The following is a 19,308-nucleotide window of genomic DNA, read 5'->3' on the forward strand; positions in this document are numbered from 1 at the left end:
GCGGACGGGGGCGCCGGTCACTTCCAGCACACGATGATGTTGGGGTCGTTCTCCAGGCGCTCGTCCAGCTCCTTGTAGCTCATGCCTGGGGGAGGCAGAGGCGGCGTGAGCACGCGGGGACCCCGCGGTGCCTCCGCGACGTCCCCTTCCTCCCCTCCAGCTGTGCAGCAGGACCCTGCCCACCCTCCAGCTGCGAGCCAGGGCTCCCCGCAGCATTAGCATCCGGGAAGGAACAGGGCATGGTCGGAATCTGGACACCACGCGGGGCTCGCGGGCTTTGCTGGCAGCAACACAGCCCCCCGCGGTGACGCGGCCCCCCCCACGCTCCTCACCCGTCTTGCAGCAGATCTCGTCATAGCTGTGGCAGCCCGTGTACAGTCGGGCCGGGTGGCTCCGCTCGTCCCGCGCTACCTTCACGGGGTACTTCTGGAGCCGCCGGATCAGGCCCTTCATCAAGCCGAACTGGATGAGCCTCCTGGAGGCGAGGGGAGAGCATGAACACGTGCGTGCGGCACCGTCCTACCCGGCCAGCCCGGCCCTCCGGAACGGGGAAAGCTGCCGCCGGCTCAGACCTCTCGTCCACGCGCTGGAGCTGCAGGGTGTAGCGGGAGATGAGGTCCCGCACGGTCGTGCCAGGGCTCAGGCCGCAGTACAGCTGGAAGACGTCGCGGAGGCCAGCACGCTTGTGCCCTGCGGGGACAGGCGCCGCTGTGGTCCCCAGCCTCCGTCTCAGTGCAGGGTGGCCAGGGACGGGGTTTCTGCTGTCCCCGTACCTTGCTTGGTGACGTAGGACAGACACTCTTCCTGGAGACATTTGTCATCCACCAGGTCCTGCACCTTCGGCGTGGTGCAGTACACGTTGGAGTACTGCGGGGCGAGAGAAAACCAGCTCCGCTCAGCCGGACAGCCGGCTTTCCCCAGCTCCCACCCCAGGCTCGCACTATTCCCAACGGCACAGGGATACGTCTGGGATACACCAGCCCTTCCCTGCACAGCTCTGCTCACTCTGTCCTCTTTCTAGCCTCACCCACCTGGAGGATGGAGACGAGCGTGACGACTCCGTAGTACCTGCAAGGAAACGTGGAATTTAGAGACCAACCTTCAGGGCTGGACAGAATTCCCACAGAGGAAACGTCAGGAAAACGAGCAGGCCGGGACACTCGCACAGAGCGGGGCCCTTCCCCTCACTCACAGCAGGTTCTGCACAGCAATGCGCACCAAGTTCAGCTCCACGTCGGCCTCTGCAGAAATCTTCTGGACGTGCCGAAAGCCGTCAATGTAGGGCAGAATCTAGGAGGTGGGAAGAGCTGGGAGCACAAGAGCTACAGGGCTGTGCTGGGAAATGACAGCGTGGCCACCCAAGGCATTGCTCTGGAGCCCCACAAGCTTCCTGGGACTTGGGAGCATCCTGGGAAAGGCAGGCTCCATCCCTAGCACTAAACTGTGATAAATAATGGGATGTGCAGGATGGCCCGGCAGCCCCCTCTGCCTTTAGACAGGCAGGGAACAGAGCCAGTTTAATGCACCCTCCCCCCGTGCAAGGGCACCGACCTGCTGTGTGGTGAGATCCCACTGGGAATTGAAGAAATCGTCCTTGTCCTGTGTGAAGACCGGCACGTCGTACTCCTGCACGACGGGAGGGTCAGGCCGCTGCTCGATCACCTTCAGGTGGATGGTGTTGGATTCATCTGGCCAGGCAGCAGGCAGAGCGCTGAGCCCCCGCGGCGCGGCCACCGGGAGCCGGTGCCCCGCCGCGCCGCGCGCCCGCCGTACCGATGGGCAGCGTGCACTTCCCGTTGGCGTTCAGCTCCTCCAGCAGGATGGTCATGATGGGCACCAGCTTCTGCTTGCTCTCCTCGTTGGAGATGAAGCCGCTCTCCAGCTGGGGGAAGGAGGCGTGAGCGGCGGCGCGGCGTGCGCGGCGGCTCCCGCGCGCTGCGCGCGGCGGCACCTCGAGCGTGGTGAGGTAGCCGGCCAGCTTCTTGACGATGGGCTCCAGCGCGCAGGCCTTGGCGCGCGCGTCGCACACGAAGCCCAGGTTGAAGAGCAGCGCGTTGCGGCTGTACTTCTTGTGCTCGATGCACACCGGGCAGCCGATGAGCTTCTTCTCCATGGCGGTCCTGCCGGGAGAAGGCTGCGCACTGCACCTCTGCCCAGCGCCGCCCGCGCAGCCGGTGCCGGTGCCAGTGGGCCGCACTCACACGGTGATGAGCTTGTTCTGCAGCTCGGGCTTGGTGATCACGTACACCTGGATGGTGTCGAACAGCTCCCGCGAGATGAAGTCCTCGGGCACCTGCAGCACGGAGGGAGGGAGGGGGCACGCACGGTCCGGTCCGGTTCTGCAGTACCCTCGGGCCTCCCGCCGGCACCGCGGGGCCTGGCCCCACCTGGTAGGTGATCTTGGGCCCCAGGGTGGGGTGGAATTCGCTGAAAAAGACGCACTCGATCCTGCCGCCCATGGCGGCGGCCAAAGAACCAATCCGAACCGATCCAAACCGGAGCGGAGCGGCGGCCACAAGGCGCACGCGTCTTGTCCCCGGCCGGCTCCCGTAGCGCTTCCCGTGCTCTCTGACAGGACGCGTCCCAAAGCGCCGACGTCACGGGAGGCGGGACTTGTCGCTGAGCGACAGCGCCATCCGCCACTCACCGCCGGCCGCAGCGGCGCGGGGGCGGGCCGCGGCGCGGACGGACGGGCGCGGGGGCCAATGGGCGGCCGGCGAGGCGGCGGCGGGTCCCGGCGGCGGCGGCAGCGGCGGGTCCCGGCGGCGGCGGCGGGCCGGCATGGCCCTGCCGGCTGAGGCCGAGTCGCGGCTGTACCGGGCGCTGCGCGCGGCCTCGGGCGTTGCCGCGCACGCCGCGGCGCTCGGCTTCCCCGCCGCCGTGGCGCTGCCGGCGCGGCCCGGCTCCAGTGAGTGCGCGGGCGGCTCCGCTTCCGTCCGCTTCGCGCCGGTTCGGTGCGGTTCGCTCCGGCGCGCGCCTCACGGCCGCCCTTGCGTTGCAGGCCTCTTCTCGTGGCACCCGGTGCTCATGGCGCTCGCGGTAAGTCCCAGCGCGCGGGGCGGCCGGGGGGCGCCGGGGCCGCCGTGGCCGCGGCCGACGCGTCCCCCCCGCTGCCGCCGCAGTTCTCGCTGCTGCTCACCGAGGCGCTGCTCGTGTTCTCGCCCGAGAGCTCCCCGCTGCGCTCCCTGTCGCGCAAGGCCAAGGCACGGGCGCACTGGGCGCTGCAGCTGCTGGCGCTGCTCTGCGCGCTGCTGGGCCTGGCCGCCGTGGCCTACAACAAGCACCTCAACGGCAAGGCGCACCTGGGCACGTGGCACGGGCGCACGGGGCTGCTGGCCGTGCTCTACGCGGCGGCACAGAGCGCCGGCGGCGTGCTCCTGCTCTACCCCAAGCTGGCCCGCAGCTGGACGCTGGCCCAGCTGAAGCTCTACCACGCCACGGCCGGGCTCGTGGGCTACCTGCTGGGCTGCGCCAGCCTCATGCTGGGCATGTGCTCGCTGTGGTTCACGGCCGCCGTCACCGGCGCCGCCTGGTACCTGCTCATGCTCTGCCCCGTCCTGACGAGCCTGGTGGTGATGAGCCAGGTGAGCAACGCCTACCTGTACCGCAAACGGAGCCAGCACTGAACGCGGCGCCCGGCCGGCCCGGCGCCGCACCCGGAGCTCTCCTCGCCGCGGCTGCACTACCCGCTCGCCCGGCCCTGGTCTCGGAGCAGCCCCGGCGTTGGGAAGCAGCGCTGGTGTGTGCGTGAGCCCGGCAAGGGGCACGCGCCGCCCGGGTGCCCAGCAAGCAGCGCGCTGGCATAGGCACCAGCCTGGAGCGCACTGGCACCGGCCTGGAGCACACGGGTATTGGCACAGGCCTGGAGCATGCTGGCACCAGCCTGGAGCGTGCAGGCACCGGCACCAGCCTGGAGCGTGCAGGCACTGGCGCCGGCCTGGAGTGCGCTGGCACCAGCCCGGAGCGCGGGCTGGCGTTGGGACCAGAGGCTCATGACAGCGTCACTCAGGATTCCTTCCCCTTCGAGCAGAGCAGCTGAGGAGCAGGCAGGGGCGCTGGGCAGAGCCGCCGTGCACCCGCTGCCTCTCCTGCCACCAGTTACTGAACCCGGCAGCAAGCTGAGGGGACCCGCTTGGTCCCTGTGAGAGTGGGACGGCGCACGAGCCGGGGGACGAGCGGCTGTGGCGGCTCCCAATCGAGCGCTCAGAAAGCACAAAACGGCCTCGTCCTGCCGGCCTTGTGCCGCCTCTCCGGAACAGAGGCCGGGGCGCCGTGTGGGAGCTCTCCGCAGGGCCGGAGAGCCGGGAGCAGCTCCGTGGCTGGGACTGCCTCTGTACCCAGAGCTTTTATTCAATAAAGATATCAGGCAGCTACAGCACAGCGGCTGGTTGCCCTGGGGCTGCGGGGAGGCTGCGTCCCCCCAATTTCTTACCCACGTGGGGGGGCGGTTTAACAAGGGCTGTTCCCAGGGGTGTCTCCTTGTGCCAGCTGGGGCGGAGAAAGTGGAGAGGGGAAGGGGCTCTGGATTGCTGAGCCACGTGGGTTGACCCATGCCAAAGGGACCGCATGAGACCACCTGGCCAGGGCAGCTCCCTGTCCCCTGTGGCTCTCTGGCCACCTGGATCAGGGTCAGCAAAGCCCCTGTCCTCCCCTGAAATCACCTTTTTTATAAGGAAGGCAACATCTCCAGGGGCAGGAGCCAGGGCTCAGCTCACCTGTCCCCAACACAAGTCCCAGGTGGCTTCTCAGGCCCCGTGGGCTCAGGGACCAGCCAAGCAGCTCTCTTTGAAAGAACTGTTTATTGATACTGAAATTTCCGCATTTCTCCTGGTTGACAAAAACCTTCTTGTGTGTGGTCCTTTAAAAAAAATCATGACACCGTCGCCCCATGTCCCAGCCTGGGAAGGGCCCAGGGGAGCAGGAGCCACCTGGGAAACTTTGCCAGGGAGCATCCCCTCCATCCAAAAGAAAAAAAAAAAAAAAAAATTAAAGTCCAGCAACACAGAGGAAGGAAAACAGAAGGGGGAGCCCATATTCTTCTACCTGCAGGAAATAAAACCTGGTGCCAGAGGAGGCGGCGAGTGCCCCACTGTAAAAACTAATTCCAGCTTCTAGTCTAATCTGACAAACGGATTAGTGGAGCAGCAGCTGAGGGCACCGGCTCCTCCTGAAGGGTTTGGCTTCCAGGGATACCAACCACTGCAACGGAGGAGGAAGGAGGAGAGAAAACCAACACCACAAAGCGAAGCCCCTCCAGGAAAAGTCCAGCTCCCGATTCCCGCTCCGTGTGCTAACTGCAAAGCCAAGAGCAGATGGTCCCGGCCAGGAGCAGCAGCAGGAGGCGCTGGGCGAACCCCTTCCTTCCGAATACGCTTCTCCTTCTGCGGACTCTGAGCGGGGCCAAAGCGCAGGGGAGGGTCGATGCACGAGAAGGATTTGGGGAAGAAACCCGCAAACCCTCTTGTTCCTCGCGTAAGGGACAAAAGTCGACCTCGGAAAGGAGAAAAAGAAGTTTGGGCTACTCTGGACAAGACTGTTACAAAAAAATAAGCAGCACGGAAGCGCTCTCGCCCATTCCGCTCCTGCGGGCGCTGTGATGTTGCTTTGCGGCCAAGCGCAGAGGCCTCGGAACAGGGAGCCCATCTGTGGAGCACGGGCCTCATCAGCCCAGCGTGTCCCTCCCGAAAGCAAAAAACCCCGCAGCCAGCAGGGACCCCCGGGCCATGGCTGCCTCGAGCAGCCTCCGCAGGGAGGCAGCGAGGTCCCCTCGGAGCCCCGGGGCGCTGGAAGGAGGCGGCTCCGGGCTGAGCCCCGCTCGGAGCCGCGGCGGCGCTGAGCGGCTCTGCGACGCGGAGATGGGGCTGCGGGGCAGCGCGCGCTGCTCACGCCTGGCGCGGGGCGTCCTCGAAGGTGATGAGGCTGCTCTCCGGGCTCGCTGCTGGGGCCGCCGTGCCACCCTCGGGCACCGGCGCGCTTGGAGCCTTTGTCGTCGCCGCTGCCTCCTCGTCCTCGTCCTCCATGCTGGGCCACGCCGCCTGGTCCTCCACGCGCTTCAGCCGCTCATTGAGGGCCTTCAGGGCCAGCTGCCTGCAAGGCGAGGGCATACGTGGGGTTAACGCGACAGCAGCCCGGTGTCACCCCCAGCTGCCACTGTGCCACCTCCTGGGGCCCCCTCTCCCTGCAAACCCAGCCCCAGCTCCTTCCTGGGGGAAAGGAAGGGGCCTTGGGGAAAGCCAAGGGTGCCCGGGGCGCAATCACCCAACACTGCTCATACAAAGCTGCCTTGGCACACGGGGCGCTCCTGCCAGGCTGCGCAAGGGTCGCTCCAGGGAAACGGGGAAGGAAAAAGGCACCCAAAGGGGACAGGGAGAGAGGAAGCGCCAACGCCTGGCGCAAGAACAGGGCGGTGGCTTTTCCAGGACAGGAGAGCCCGGGCATGGGACTGACTCAGCTAATCAGCGGGATGAGGGCGGGGAGGAAGGCTCAGGAGGTGCTGACGGGGCCCACAGGAGCGCGGAGCCGCCCAGGTGCCGCCCTGTCGCTGCCCAGAGGGACCACGGGCTCCGCACACAAACGTGGGCTCGTTCCCGGGATGCACAAACCACGGGATGTCCTGCGAGCTCCGCGCTGCTCCCTGCACTCCTGAGCAGGGTCAGCTCCCAACTCCCCACATGGCGAGGCCGGGAAGGCCGCTCGCCACCTCCCTAAGGACATCAGTGGTTGTCCTTCCCACTTCGGGGAGTCTCTCTGTCCCAAACACCCTGCCTGTCCCTTGTCATCAAAGCTTTACCACCACACGAAGCGGCTGTGCTTCCAAAAGCGCATCCCGTGGGCCCGCCACAGCCCTCCGGCGGCGGCCTCCCCTCCGCGGGGAAGGGGACAGCCCTGTAAGGGCAAGCCCAGCGGGCCGCCCCGCAGCCCGAGCGGTACCTTCTCCTCTCTGCGTCCTGGGGGTCGGTTCCGGGCAGGCTGATGGTGATGGAGGAAGGGGCGCCCACATCGTAGCGCTTCACCGTCTTGCGGCAGATCCTCAGCTTCACGAGGGCGCCGTGCACCGCGTTGGCCAGCAGCGCCACGGGCGGCTGCAGCACCCCGGGGAAGAAGGTGGCGAAGGCGAAGTGCTCCGACATGTCCCCGCGCCCGCGGCCGTGCCGCTGGTAGAAGCGCAGGTACACCCAGGCGGAGAGCGCGCCGCCGGCGTACGAGACGAGCGCGGCGCCCTCGACGAGCGCGCCGAGCCGCAGCAGCGCCAGCAGCACCAGCAGCAGCATGGGCGCCGCCTTGACGCGCAGCGGCGGCGCGGCCGGCACGGCGCTCTCGCCCATGCTCTGCTTGAGCGCCACGAGCACGCCGCCGAGGAAGCCGAGCGCGCCGTGGATGCGCACGTCGAACAGGTAGGCGCTGCGCGCCGTGGCCGCGTAGGCCAGCACGTAGGCCAGCGCGCCCAGCAGCCCCGCGGCCGCGTTCACCACGGCGAAGAAGAGCAGCAGCTCGAGCGCGCCCCAGAGCGGCTCCAGCAGCCGCCCGGCCGCCGCCAGCGTGGCCACGCTCAGCGCCGCGCCCCACGCGCGCGTCTCGGCCAGCCCGTGCGTGGCCAGCGTCCAGAGCCGCAGGCTGGGCGGCAAGAGGCGCCCGGGCGTCACGGCCAGCGCGCCCGCCGTGTCGGCGCCCAGCGAGAGCGCGTAGAGCAGCGCCACGGCGCCGCACAGCGCCTTCACGGCCACGCTGCTGCCGCCCAGCGCCGACACCGCGTGGCGCCGCGCGGCCGCCGCCCAGCGCCGCATCTCGGGCCGCCGCCGCCGCCGCCGCTCCCGGCGAGGCCCCGCTAGGCCGCGGCGCAGGGCCGGGCCCCGCCGCGCCGCCCCGCGCGCGCCCACAAACAGCGGCGCCGCGCCTGCGCCGCCGCCGCGCGGCACGCCGGGAGGTGCGCGGCGCGGGACTACAGCTCCCGGCGTGCCGCGCGGCGCGGAGGGGCGGGCGCGGCCCGGGGGGCGCCGCGCGGGGGGTGCCGGGAGGTGTAGTCCTGCGCGGCCGGGGGCGGTGACACGAGGGGACACCAGGGACATGACGGGGAGGGGACACGGACACGGGGGGGAGACCAGGGACATGGGCGCGGGGGAGGGCTGGACTCACAGCGGTCGGGAGGTAGTGACGTGGCAGGACACGGACACGGGGCGAGGAGCCACCGGGACATTGCGTGGGGTGGGCACGGAGCAGGGGTACATAGTGACCTGGGGGCACATGTATGAGGGGACACGGACTGGGGGGGTGACATAGACACAAGGGGACAAGGACAGAACTGGGGGGGAACACTGAGGACATGGGGACCCGGGGATGGGGGGGGACGCGGACATGGGGTGACACATGGACACAGGGGGGACACTGGGAACACGGGGACCTGGGAATGGGGGGGCACGGACATGGCAGGGAGGAACATGGACACAAGGGGACAAGGACGGGGGACACTGGGAACACGTGGGGACACATGGATGGAGGTGGGCAGAGGAGGCAACGGGCAGGGGCCCCAGCGTCCCCGTCCCACCCCGAAATGAGACAGCCGCCGCGTGTGAAGTGAAAATATGAACATTATTTAATAACCGAGTCTCTGTAATAAACCATTTGAAAATATTTTACAAGGAGTCACACGCACGATATCTTACAAATCGCCTGTTTGTCGGGATTTTGTGTGGGCGGTGGGTTATTTTTTTATTATTATTTTTTTTCTCGTCGTTTTGGTTTTTTTTTTCGACGTTTCCCCACTCTTCTGTACAAAAAAAAAAAAAAAAAAAAAAAAAAGAAAGAAAATTAAAAACGGAAGGAAAAGAGGCCGGGCCCCCGGGGCCTGGGGCGAGCGGGGCGGCGGCAGCCGCTGTGTATATTGACAGTAGCTCTAAATGTAGGTGGAGGTGGCGGGACGGCCCCCGGCGCCGAGCGGGACTACAGCGATACGCACACGGCCGCGGCGCGGCCACACACGGCTCCCACACACGGCACCAAACACGCGCGGACGAAGCACAAGCGGGGAGGGCGCGGGGGGGGCGGGCCGGGGCTCACAGTGATCTGCAGAACGGAACAGAAAGGAAAATGCGCTTTTTTTTTTTTTTTTTTTTTCTGGAATTTTGGGGATTTTTTCCTCCTTTTCGCCCCCTGGTGATGCGAGCGCTGACGCCGCTGCCTCGGCCCAGCCGGGACCCACCATCCTCTCCCGGCCCTGAAATACCTCATCCTGACCAGGGCGCTCACGTCAAGTTCGTTTTTCTCTTTTTTTTTTTTTTCCCCATTTGTTTTTCCCTTCCCCCCCCCTCCTTTTTTTTTCTTTTTTCTTTTTTCTTTTTTTTCCCTTTTTTTTATTTTTTATTTTTTTCCGTGTCCTCGTTGCTGACGTTAAACGCCGTTAACTCTCCGGGGCTCAAGTGTCGGGAAGGGGATGTAGAAAGACGTTCTGGTTTAAAATCCACAGGCTAAAAAAAGACGAGCGGTCGGTCGGGGCGGCGGCGCCAGCACGGGGAGCGCGGCCGGAGCGCGCGGCGGCTCCCGGCGCCGAGGAGGGTCCCGGCGCCGCTGCCGGTCGCACCGGGCCGGGACGGGGATGGAGATGGCGTCGGGGGGAACTGAAAGGCGGGCGGGCGCTTAAAGGCAGGAGGCCGAGGGCAGCGGGTGCCGGCTGGCGCTCGCGCAGAGCAGCAGCAGCTGCAGGGACAGCAGGACCCCCAGCGAGGGCGCGAACGAAGCCCCTCGGCCGCAGTCTGAGGTATCTTCCTAGGGGGCGAGACGTGGGGCGGGGGGGCACGGTGATGCCGTGGGGCGGCAGCCCCCCGTGCCCAACACTTGCTGCAACGCTCGGCCCGCGGCGCCTGCACCCCCGTGGCAACGACACCCGAGAAGCCCCCAGGAGGGCACCCCACAGCCCCGCTGCCCTGCGCCCCATGGCACTGACCCCAGAGCCCCACAGCCCCGCTGCCCTGCGCCCCATGGCACTGACCCCAGAGCCCCACAGCCCTGCTGCCCTGCACCCCATGGCACTGACCCCCCAGGAGGGCACCCCAGAGCCCCGCTGCCCTGCGCCCCATGGCACGGCTGTCCTGGGGTCCCATGGCACTGAAACCCCCATGTGGGCACCCCATGGCCCCGCTGTTTCAGGGCCCCCATGGCATTGACCCCCTGTAAAGGCGCCCAATAAGCCCACATGGCCCTATGATCCCCCTCATGGCACTGCTGTCCTGCACCCCCACGGCAACGACCCCAGAGCCCTGCTGCCCTGTGCCCCACGGCCTCAATGTCCCCATGGCACTGACTCCCTAGAATGTCACCCCATAGCCCTGCTGCCCCTGGGCCCCATCTCACTCCTTGCCCCATGGTCCCAGGTCACCCACGGCCCCGTGCCCTGCTGCACCGCCCCCCGGCGACCCTGCTGCCGCCGTGGCCCACGTACTGTTGCATTGTAATCGAAGCAGATGTGGGGGCCTTTCCGGTAGCGCGGCCTGTCCACCAGCTCGCACTGATTTGGGTCTCGCGGAGGAGCTTCGCGGTGGGTCAAGGAGACAAGGCGGCAGTCGCGGCTGCGATGGGCAGCGCCGGGGCCCCAGAGCAGCGGCACCGGCCGCCCCGAGCCCATCGCCCTCCCCAGCTCCGCAGCCCCCGGCCCTGGACGACAGCAAACTCTGTCCCCTGCATGGGCATCCAGCCAAGGATACCTCTGATCTCCGCCTGGAGCAGCTTGACAGACTCGCACTGGCTGCACATGGGCTTGTCGGCCACCACGAAGAGCAGGTTGGTGTTGGCCAACCTCTGTGCGTGGAAGAGCCTGCGAGGGCGCGAGGGCTGCGTGTTGGCCGAGCGGCTGCGGGGCTCGTGCGCGGCCATGAGCCAACCTGGAGCAGTTGCCAACCCACCTGGAGCAGTTGCCGCAGTCGATGATGGCGTTGTAGGTGGCGTTGACCGTGCTGAAGTAGTACTGCGTCTGCTTCATGATGCAGCTGGTCTCCCGTGACTCCGCGCTGTCCGCCGTGACGTCCTCTGCGCCGGGGCACGCGTGTGGGGGGACGGCAGGCTGTGCCACCCGCTGTCCAGGAGGGATGTCCCCTCCCCAGCCAGCCTGGGACTCACCTGTCTGGAACCAGCTGCTGTAGGTGAGGCCGTAGAGGAACTGCTGGAACAGGGACCTCGGGAAGGAGAGAGTGTCCGGTGGGATGATGCGGCCATGGGGAGCTGGACCAGCTGGAGCTCCGCTGCGGCCACCCAGCAGGGAGGACCCAGCCCTGGCCACAGAGCCAGGCTCCCAAGGGTGCCCGGCCAGAGCCAGGGGCCTTGGGCAGCGTGTGGCCACCGCCATGTTGGTGCAGATAGAAGGGGCGTGCGTTCCCTCGTGATGGTGTCTGAGCAAGCAGACGTCCCTGCTGGGACGGCGGGCACTGCTCGCGCCGGCAGCACTCACCAGGCCGCGGCCGAGGTCCACCAGGCGAGGTTAAGGAAGTCGGCCATGGTGGGCTAGGAGTGAAGGAGAGCGAGGCGTTGAGCCTGGCGCCCAGCACGCGCTGCACCCCGCGCCTCGGCACTCACCACGAAGATGCCACGGGGGGCAGCGCCCGTGTTGCTCTGCGCCTCGGGGGCGCACACGGACTGGAAGTCGTAGGACTCCTTGCGCGTGTAGAAGGAGTTGTTGTAGAGGGCAGACATCAGGTTGGCGTCCACCTCGCTGAAGAACTTGCCCACCTGCCGGAGGGGGCACAGACAGTGGCTGTGGCCAGCCCGTGCCAGCCCCCCGAGCCTGGGCTGCCCACGGGTTTGGCGCCATGTGGAGTTCACCCAGGCAGCACGGGGGAGTGTGGAGCTCCGGGCGGCCGACAGCCCAGCTCACCTGGAACCAGTGGTCCTCCTGGTTGGAGAGCACCAGGAAGCCGCCGTCGTCGAGGAGGACGCAGATGAGGTCCTGGGGAAGGAGGGCAGCGCCAGGGATGCGGGAGGGCCACCAGCCAGGGCAGCGCCGCCGGGCTCCGTCCCCCGGCCGCGTCCCACCTTGTTGTTGGCCTCGCAGTCCATCTCGCAGCTCGTGGTGGGGTCGCACTGCGGGGCGAAGCGAGGGCAGGGGGCCGCGTTAGCCCGGGCCCCGCGGCCAGGCCCGGCGAGCCGCGTGGGAGGGCCGCCCGCGCCGTACCCTGCGCGTGCCCAGCTGGTCGCGGTCCGTGCGGTTGCTCGCCAGCACTTTGAACTTCTCCGCCCAGGCCTCCAGGTCCAGCTTCACTCCCACCACTGCGGGGGAAGCGGCGGTGAGGCCTCCTGGGCCGGCCCCACGGTGCCGGCCGCCCACGCCGCCCCGGCCCACCTGCCGGCTTCAGCGTCTTGCCGCCGATGCTGAGCTCCACGGCGGTGCTCACCAGGATGCCCACCGTGCTGTTCTCCAGGTCCAGCGCCCGGTAGGCAGCTGTGGAGGCGAGGGGCCGCCGTGAGCTGTTGGGTTGCCGCAGGGGCCGCTGGCCCGTGGCTCTGCGTCCTGCCCCACGCCCGGCCTAGCACCCACCGTCCCGGTAGGGCGGTTTGAAGATGTAGCCCTTGTTGTCCAGGCTCCTCCGGTAGAAGCTGGCGTTGAAGGGCTCTGGCTCCTCCTCCCAGTCGTCCGCAGCCCTGCAAGGCAGCGGTGGCCACCGCCGCGGGCTCTTACTCGCCCCCGCGCCTGCAGGGGAGGGCCCGTTGCCGGCACCGCGGGCACCTCGGGCCGGGGCACTCACTTGTTGGGGAAGACGCGGGTGATGCCCCCGTCGGTGGCTGCGAACACGGCCAGGAGGCTGTACCTGCGGGGCGAGGACGGGCGTGCGGGCGCTCACATCGGCTCCCTGCCTCCCCGTCCCGCTGCGCCCAGGCCCACTCGCATCACCCAGCCCACCCACACCGCCCACAAGGCGGCATTTGCCGCGGGAGGAGGCGCCACGGTGGCTCCCGCGTTGCCAGGGGCAGGACGGCTGCCCCGGTGCCTACGTGTTGAGGTCCTGGTCCCTCCAGACCCGCTCCACCAGCTGCTGCGTGATGCCCGTGTCCAGGATGAGGTTGTGCAGGAGGAAGTTGTCGCCTTGGGAGCGAGAAGGGGAGGAGGAGGAGAAGGAGGAGGAGGTGAGAGGCAGGAGTGCCTGCGGTGCCACCCCTGCCCGTGCCTCCCACCCCAGCCGGCCCCGGCTACTCACACTGCTTGGAGTCGGGGGTCACCTTTTCCATGAGGGCAATAAAGTTTTCCAGGAACTCGGTGTTGTTATCCGACAGGTCGAGGTCTTTGCAATACTCTCTGGGAGCAGGGGGACAAGACGGGTCGTTCGGAGGCACGGAAAAGGCACCGTCAGCCCCCCTGCGCCGGGGCGGGGGGCTCGGCTGCTCCGCTCGGCCACAGAGTGAGCCCAGGCCGCGCTGAGGCCCCACACACTCGTGTCATCAACGCCGTGCTTGGAGGCGCCTCGGCAGGGCGTGCGGACGCCGGACCAGCGTCCCTGCCCCTCGTTCCGTGCAGGGGCCGCCCGGCTCTGCCCCCTCCGATGGGCTCCGTGCCCAGACCCTCCCTCGGATAAGAGGAGAGGGCTGAGGAAGGTGGCGGCCACAAGGAGCCTCGGGAGTGAACGGGCCGCCGGGGCTGCGCCAGCTCCCCCTGCCCTCCCATTCCCGGCGCCGCTCGGACGCCTGCGAGGCCGCACGGCTGCGGACGGATACGGGTGCTCCCGCGCCCACAGAGAGAACACATGGCGCATACGGTTTCTGAAAATGAGCGGTGGCCAGGGGGCACGGCGGACTCGATGGCAGATCATACAGTCGGAGCGGGCGCCCGGGCCATCCAGACGCTTCCCGGTGGCCTCTGGGGCCTCACTCCGGCCTCCAGCTCTGCTGGTTTGACCTCAACCAGGTGGCCCATGGCCATAACCCCTCGTCTTCCTCGTGACAAACCCAGGGGTCTCCCCCGGCACCCTGGGGCAGGCACCGAGGCCGGACACCCTCCTCCAGCCATGGCAGCACCCGTGGGACAGACCTCCCTGCATCCCCACGGGCCGAGCATGGGCGACGAGGCCGTTTGGGCGCATGTCCCTGCGCCCTGTGCCAAGTCGGTGCCCCTCGGCCGTGGCTTCTTGCCGTCCCCGTGCCCTTTGCGGGGCGGCGCGACTGTATGATGCCACCGCGATCCTGCCGTGGCTGCTGGAGCGGCCTGCGGCGCCGCGGGGATTTTCAGAAACTATACCTATATATGCACGTGGCCGCCCGGCGCCAGGCGCTGTACATATATACCGTGCTGCATGGCACAAGTGCCGCCGCCGCCGGGGGGACGGGGCCCAGCGACACACACGGGGACGACAAGGAGCGGGGGACAGGCACGATGAGGAGGCGGGTGGCGCCCATGGCGTGCGGATGGGGCCGCGGCGGCGGCGGTGGGTTGATGACACCTCAGCAAGCTGACACGCAAAGCTACCTGGGCGCAATGAACACATGTCCCTCCGACTCAAAGCTGTTGGGCAGCAGGTATTCAAAATCTGCAACAGAAAAGTGACGTTACCCGGCGGGGGCCACGCACGGGGCCGCACGGAGGCACCGGGAGAAGGGGGCAAGGGGGGTCAAGGCCGTCCGACAAGCGGCTGCTCTCAGCAGCGAGGACGGGGAGGCCCCGCGCCGGCCGCGCCGGGGCGATTTGGCCATCGCATCCAATCGACTCGCATGCGGCACCCGCGCGGCCTCACGCTCCGGGGGCCAGAGCGGGGCCGCGTGGTGGCAGCGGCGGCGGCGTGCGCACATATATAGATGCACACGCATGTATATATATGCATGCCGGGCGGGTCGGACGGGCGCCTCTCTCTTATTGGGCTCGTCAACACATGCTATGCTGGTGGGCGGCACAGAGTCGCTACGACGGCTTGGTGTGGTAAATAATAGTAATAAAAAAATAAATGTATATATATATATTTGTCAGGCATCGACATGGCCAAACCAGGGATCTGTGTGAGGACAGTCCAACCGGAGGCTCGCCCCTGCGGCGATGTGGCGTGTGCTGTGGGCCGCGCGCCACCCCCGCTTCCATCGTCCCGCTTCCATCGTCCCCGCGTCCCTCCCTCCGCCCTCGCTCGGGGCCGGTGGCGGGAGCCTCCCTCGTGGCGCCCGGCGCCGCCGGCCCCTGGCCCGGCCCTGGGCAGGGGGCCCAGCCGCAGGTTGGACTGTTGCTCTCCGAGGGGCTGTAGGCGGGGGCTGGATACAAGCCGATGAGAGGAGGAGGAGGAGGAGGAGGGGGTACAAACACTCGTACTTCGTCCATCAGCATTGCCATCACAGGGGCGCCGGGAAGAGGCAACTCAAGGCTGATAGGACAGGGCTGAGGGTGACAAGTCACCACTGGATCCTCCTTAGCGTGAGCTGGTTCCCGCTGACTGCCCCAGTGGCCTCTGCCCCTGCTTTCCCATCCCATCCTGTCCCATTCTGTCCCATCCCATCCTCGGTGAGTGTCCCGGGAATAGCTGGGACACCTTGTGGGCACCTTGTGTGTCCAGTCCCACGCTGGACCAGCGAACCAGGGGCTACCTGCACCTGAGCTCGGTCCCAAAACCGGCCCTGTGGGGACAAAGCCATCCCGGGAGGCCACCTTGGTGCTGGGGGCACTCGTGGGGCTTCCCGTGCCAGCGGTGCCATGATGGAGCCCCCTGAGCATGTGTGGGATGGGCAGGCGGATCCTGGGAGTCTCCCGCTGTGTCCCTCCCCTGCACAGCCCGATCCCGTTCAGGTTGAGTTGTCTTAGGAGAGAGGAAGCAGAGGATCGAGGGCGGGAAGAGCCAGAGGAGGGGTCGGCGGAGAGGAGGAAGAGCAGGACAGAATCAAACTGGCTACGGAACAACAGAAAAACAGAACCCAAAAAACAAAAAACGCCTCGTCCATCCCAAACAGAGCGGTTTCGTACGAGATCGGCTCGTTTTAGCGGCACCCCGCCGGGTTTCTGCGCCATGTGTGGGGAGGGAGTGGGGGGCTCGTCGTGGCAAAGCTCTCATGGACATAACAAGACAGGTCGCTCTCCAAGAACGGGTGAGCTGGAGGAGGAGGAGGAGGAGGGAGAGGAGGAGGAGGAAGGGCTCGGTGGCGTGTGCGGGTTCGGCGGGCAGGGAGATGGGCAAGCAGGCTGGCGAGGTGGGGGCAGTGGCGGTGAGGGGGCGGGACATGGGGCACGGGGGGACAGGGGACAGGACGGGGTGGCAGGAGGTGAGTGGTCTAAGACTGAGAATACTTGCCCTTCCTTTTGATGTTTGGTACTGTGAGAATCCACCATAGAGAGAAAGCAAGAAAAACAACAAACAAAAAAACGACAAACAAAAAAAAAGGGGGGTTGGGTGGAAAGGGGGAAGGGGGGGGCACAGACAATATTTTATTCAATCGCCGTTTGAATAAAAATATTGTGTATCATAATCATACCGAAAGGAAACCTCTTGCAGAAAACGACACGAAAAAAGAAAAGAAAAAGAAAGAAAAGAGAGAGAAAAAAAACCAACAACAGTAAAGGAAATAAAAGGCCACAGTGAAGTAATAAAAATGTAAATAACTAGAGAAATATATATATATATTCAATACTCAAAAGGAAAAATGAGAATCAGTAGCAAACGCTTGCAACGGTCTCGATCTCGAAACGCTCCCACGGCGTTAGCGGGACATGCAAAATTGGAGGCTGGAAGAGATGGAGGGGCCGGGGGGCACGGGGGGCCCTCGTGCCGGTGACCATGGGCACGGGGCAGGGGACACTGGGGATGGGGACAGGGGCAGCCGGGGTGCTGGGGGGGAAGGTTCCGGCTCCCACCAGCAGGACGGGGCCCTGGGAAGCGGCGCGTCCTGTGCCGGAAGAAAAGGGGAAGGGAAAAAGGTGGGAGAGGATTGGGGGGGTGGGAGGGGGCCAGGCTAACACACGAGTACACAGGTTAATCGGAAACGAAACGAGAGCCGCAACTCAAATCGCCAGAAAAAAGCAAGAGCGGCTCCGAACGACGACGACGACAGCAACCAAAGAGTCGTGATAAGAAGAAAAAAAGAAGAAATAACCAAAACAAAAAAGAAAAAAAAAAAAAGGAAAATAAAGAGAAAGGAACTCAAAAGACCCATGCAACCTTCCGCATCAGCTGGTGGCTCCGCGCCGGCGCTGGCTTGCGGCTTGGGGGCCACGGGGCCGAGCCAGCCCGGGGACGCCCCCAGGCCCACAGGCCACCGCCTCCTTTAGGACGTGTGTGCGCAGGTCGCATTTTGCCCTCGGACAACGCTCGCTCCTGTCTCCTTTGCCTAGCGCCAGCTCTGGCTTCACTCATTTATGCATTTTTTCCCCCAAAAGTCGTTTCTCAGTGCCAGCTTGGGGAGGGGGGGCGGGGGGAAGGATGGCAGCAAGGGCAAGAGGACAAGGAAGGGGCTACTTACACTTCACCTGCAGGATCTGGTCGCTGAGGTTGGCCTGGATGTAGTAGGTGCTGTAGGGCGGCAGGACCAGCCCCAGGCTGCAGAGGGAGAGGGGACACGGGCTGCGTCGGGGCCCTTGGGGACACGGCGCCTCGGGGACAGCTTTTGTGTGAGACACGGGTTTCTGGCCATGGGGACCCCACGTTGGGGAGGGGACGGGGTTTGCTAGTGGCTTTGGTGCCTGTGAGCTTCCCCTGGTGCCGGCACCTTGGTGAGCACCGCAGGGGTGGTGGCACCTTGGCAAGCATGGGGGTGTGGGTGGCACCCCTGCGCAGATGGCACAGATGGTGACACCCCTGCATACATGGCCAGAGTTGGTGGCACCCCTGCATAGATGACAGAGATGGTTGCACCCCTGCACACATGGCAGAGGTGGTGACCCCCGGCAAGCGTGACACAAATGACAGCACCTGAGCCAGCCCGGCACAGGTTCCTGGACCCGCTCTTCAGCTCGGACGTGCTGCCCCCATGCCAGTGCCTGCCTGGGCACTCGCTGCACAGCCCGTCCGTGCTCGATGCCCCCGGTGCCGGCAGGGGCAGTGGGCTGGCTGCAAGCCCCCTCCATGGGCAGGGCGGCTCCAGGCCCTCGCTCCTCCTTTCCTGCTGTCCAAGGAGCCCGGGAAATCCCTAGGGAATAGCTGGGAGTGGGCAGGGCCTCCTGGCACCGCCTAGCGAGTCTCCCTGGCTGCTCTTGCAGACCTGCTGCGAGGTGGGGATGTCATTTCAGGCCTCTCCTGCAGTGCCAGGCCCTGCCACTGTGTCACCCCTGTGCCACCCTCCTCCCTGGGGCTCAGCTGCAAGCAGGTGCCACCGTGCCGGCCACGGAGCTGCTGCTGGCCCTTCCCAGTCTGCACTGCCCTGCAGCCACCCCCGCGCCCACCCCAGCCCTGCTGTCCCCGTGTCCCCGCTGAGGGTGGCCTGAGCGCACGGGCAGTGCCACTGACCTGTAGTTGGTGCTTTTGATGGGGGCCCACGTGTAGGTCCTGAACACCTCGTCGATGTATTGCTGCAGGACGGGCAGAGCGCGTGAGGCCTTGCGGCACCGAGGGCAGCCCGGGGCTGCGCCAGGGTGACGGGCTGGCACCCAGGCACCCCCACCTGGCTGGTGTGACACTCCATAGGGGACCTGGTGGCTCTTTACCTCATCCAGGGACTTGATGAGGGTCTTGATGAACCTCTGCCCATCGTTGCCATCAATCATGCTCCTGCGAATCTAGGGTGCATGGAGGAGAGGAGGCGACTGAGGGCTGGTGGCGGCGATGCCGCGGGGAAGGGGACAGCATCCCGCACATGGCTGGGGCACCCCTGGGAGCTCAGCACGGGCAGGACCGTGTGGGGGGACATGTGCCCGCCCTGGGGACGCCACCACCGCCAGCGTCCTGCCCACCTCCTCCTTGTTCTCGTCCTCCAGTTCGGCGTCGAGGAAGTCCAGCGTCACCGGCTCGCGGAAGTTGATGATCTGCAGGGAGCAACGGGGAGGAGACGGGCAGGGACTGCGGCCGCCCGCCTCTACCGCTGAGCCCCGAGCAACTTGTGCCAGGGTGTTACGCAGCCCGAACCACCCTGGCGGGAAGACTCCCTCCCCACCGGAGCAGGCAGGTGCCCATCGCGCGTGCAGGGAGCCTCGTTAGGCAGAACGAGGCCGGGGAAGAGCAAATAAATCCCCGCGGTGCTTCCGCCCGTCTCCGCTGCTGATGGGCGGCCGATTAATAACGGCGCTGCGCGAAGCGGGACGTTTCTGCCAATGAAACATATTGGCCCTGATTGCCGCCGTTCCTCACTGCCTCGTTCCCGGCTCGCTGCCGATGATGAATCCCCGCGATTAGCGCCGCGCTGGGAGCGCGTGGTGTCCGCTGCCCCGCGCCGGGCTCC

At 66.3% G+C, this 19,308-nt stretch overlaps 4 protein-coding genes across 4 annotated transcripts in view; 1 reads left to right on the top strand and 3 right to left on the bottom strand.

The window, feature by feature from the left end:
* Window positions 1–9: 9 nt before the first annotated feature.
* Window positions 10–2,483, bottom strand: NPRL2 (NPR2 like, GATOR1 complex subunit). The gene is made up of 11 exons (XM_088526410.1): window positions 2,388–2,483; window positions 2,202–2,293; window positions 1,952–2,120; window positions 1,774–1,882; window positions 1,552–1,688; window positions 1,193–1,290; window positions 1,032–1,068; window positions 774–867; window positions 573–690; window positions 333–475; window positions 10–85 (listed from the first exon to the last, which is right to left on the bottom strand). Exons 1-11 carry the CDS (start codon window positions 2,457–2,459, stop codon window positions 18–20), a joined length of 1,137 nt encoding a protein of 378 aa, XP_088382536.1. The 5' UTR covers window positions 2,460–2,483; the 3' UTR covers window positions 10–17.
* A 295-nt stretch (window positions 2,484–2,778) lies between these two features.
* Window positions 2,779–3,635, top strand: CYB561D2 (cytochrome b561 family member D2). Its single transcript, XM_088526424.1, has 3 exons — window positions 2,779–2,908; window positions 3,002–3,039; window positions 3,123–3,635. The coding sequence occupies exons 1-3, from the start codon at window positions 2,782–2,784 to the stop codon at window positions 3,624–3,626; spliced, it is 669 nt and encodes a 222-aa protein (XP_088382550.1). The 5' UTR covers window positions 2,779–2,781; the 3' UTR covers window positions 3,627–3,635.
* Window positions 3,636–5,872: 2,237 nt separating this feature from the next.
* On the bottom strand, window positions 5,873–7,784 carry TMEM115 (transmembrane protein 115). Its single transcript, XM_088526438.1, has 2 exons — window positions 6,931–7,784; window positions 5,873–6,087 (listed from the first exon to the last, which is right to left on the bottom strand). The coding sequence occupies exons 1-2, from the start codon at window positions 7,782–7,784 to the stop codon at window positions 5,883–5,885; spliced, it is 1,059 nt and encodes a 352-aa protein (XP_088382564.1). The 3' UTR covers window positions 5,873–5,882.
* A 1,841-nt stretch (window positions 7,785–9,625) lies between these two features.
* CACNA2D2 (calcium voltage-gated channel auxiliary subunit alpha2delta 2) overlaps window positions 9,626–19,308 on the bottom strand; it is a 148,295-nt gene continuing 138,612 nt past the window's right edge. Inside the window, exons 19-38 of the mRNA XM_088527153.1 lie at window positions 18,824–18,895; window positions 18,578–18,649; window positions 18,381–18,442; window positions 17,398–17,474; window positions 14,438–14,498; window positions 13,176–13,273; window positions 12,973–13,063; window positions 12,726–12,788; window positions 12,518–12,621; window positions 12,323–12,421; window positions 12,155–12,249; window positions 12,016–12,063; window positions 11,858–11,929; window positions 11,560–11,712; window positions 11,435–11,487; window positions 11,107–11,162; window positions 10,893–11,016; window positions 10,695–10,804; window positions 10,433–10,521; window positions 9,626–9,759 (exon numbers count right to left, since the gene is read on the bottom strand). Of these exons, the coding sequence (XP_088383279.1) occupies window positions 9,631–9,759; window positions 10,433–10,521; window positions 10,695–10,804; window positions 10,893–11,016; window positions 11,107–11,162; window positions 11,435–11,487; window positions 11,560–11,712; window positions 11,858–11,929; window positions 12,016–12,063; window positions 12,155–12,249; window positions 12,323–12,421; window positions 12,518–12,621; window positions 12,726–12,788; window positions 12,973–13,063; window positions 13,176–13,273; window positions 14,438–14,498; window positions 17,398–17,474; window positions 18,381–18,442; window positions 18,578–18,649; window positions 18,824–18,895 (1,728 nt within the window). The 3' untranslated portion in view covers window positions 9,626–9,630. The remainder of the gene's footprint in view (window positions 9,760–10,432; window positions 10,522–10,694; window positions 10,805–10,892; window positions 11,017–11,106; window positions 11,163–11,434; window positions 11,488–11,559; window positions 11,713–11,857; window positions 11,930–12,015; window positions 12,064–12,154; window positions 12,250–12,322; window positions 12,422–12,517; window positions 12,622–12,725; window positions 12,789–12,972; window positions 13,064–13,175; window positions 13,274–14,437; window positions 14,499–17,397; window positions 17,475–18,380; window positions 18,443–18,577; window positions 18,650–18,823; window positions 18,896–19,308) is intronic.

Source organism: Tinamus guttatus, unplaced genomic scaffold (assembly GCF_059628265.1).
Source record: "Tinamus guttatus ecotype Peru unplaced genomic scaffold, ASM5962826v1 Tinamus_guttatus_pri_ptg000026l, whole genome shotgun sequence".
In the NCBI taxonomy this organism is placed as follows: Eukaryota; Metazoa; Chordata; class Aves; order Tinamiformes; family Tinamidae; genus Tinamus; species Tinamus guttatus.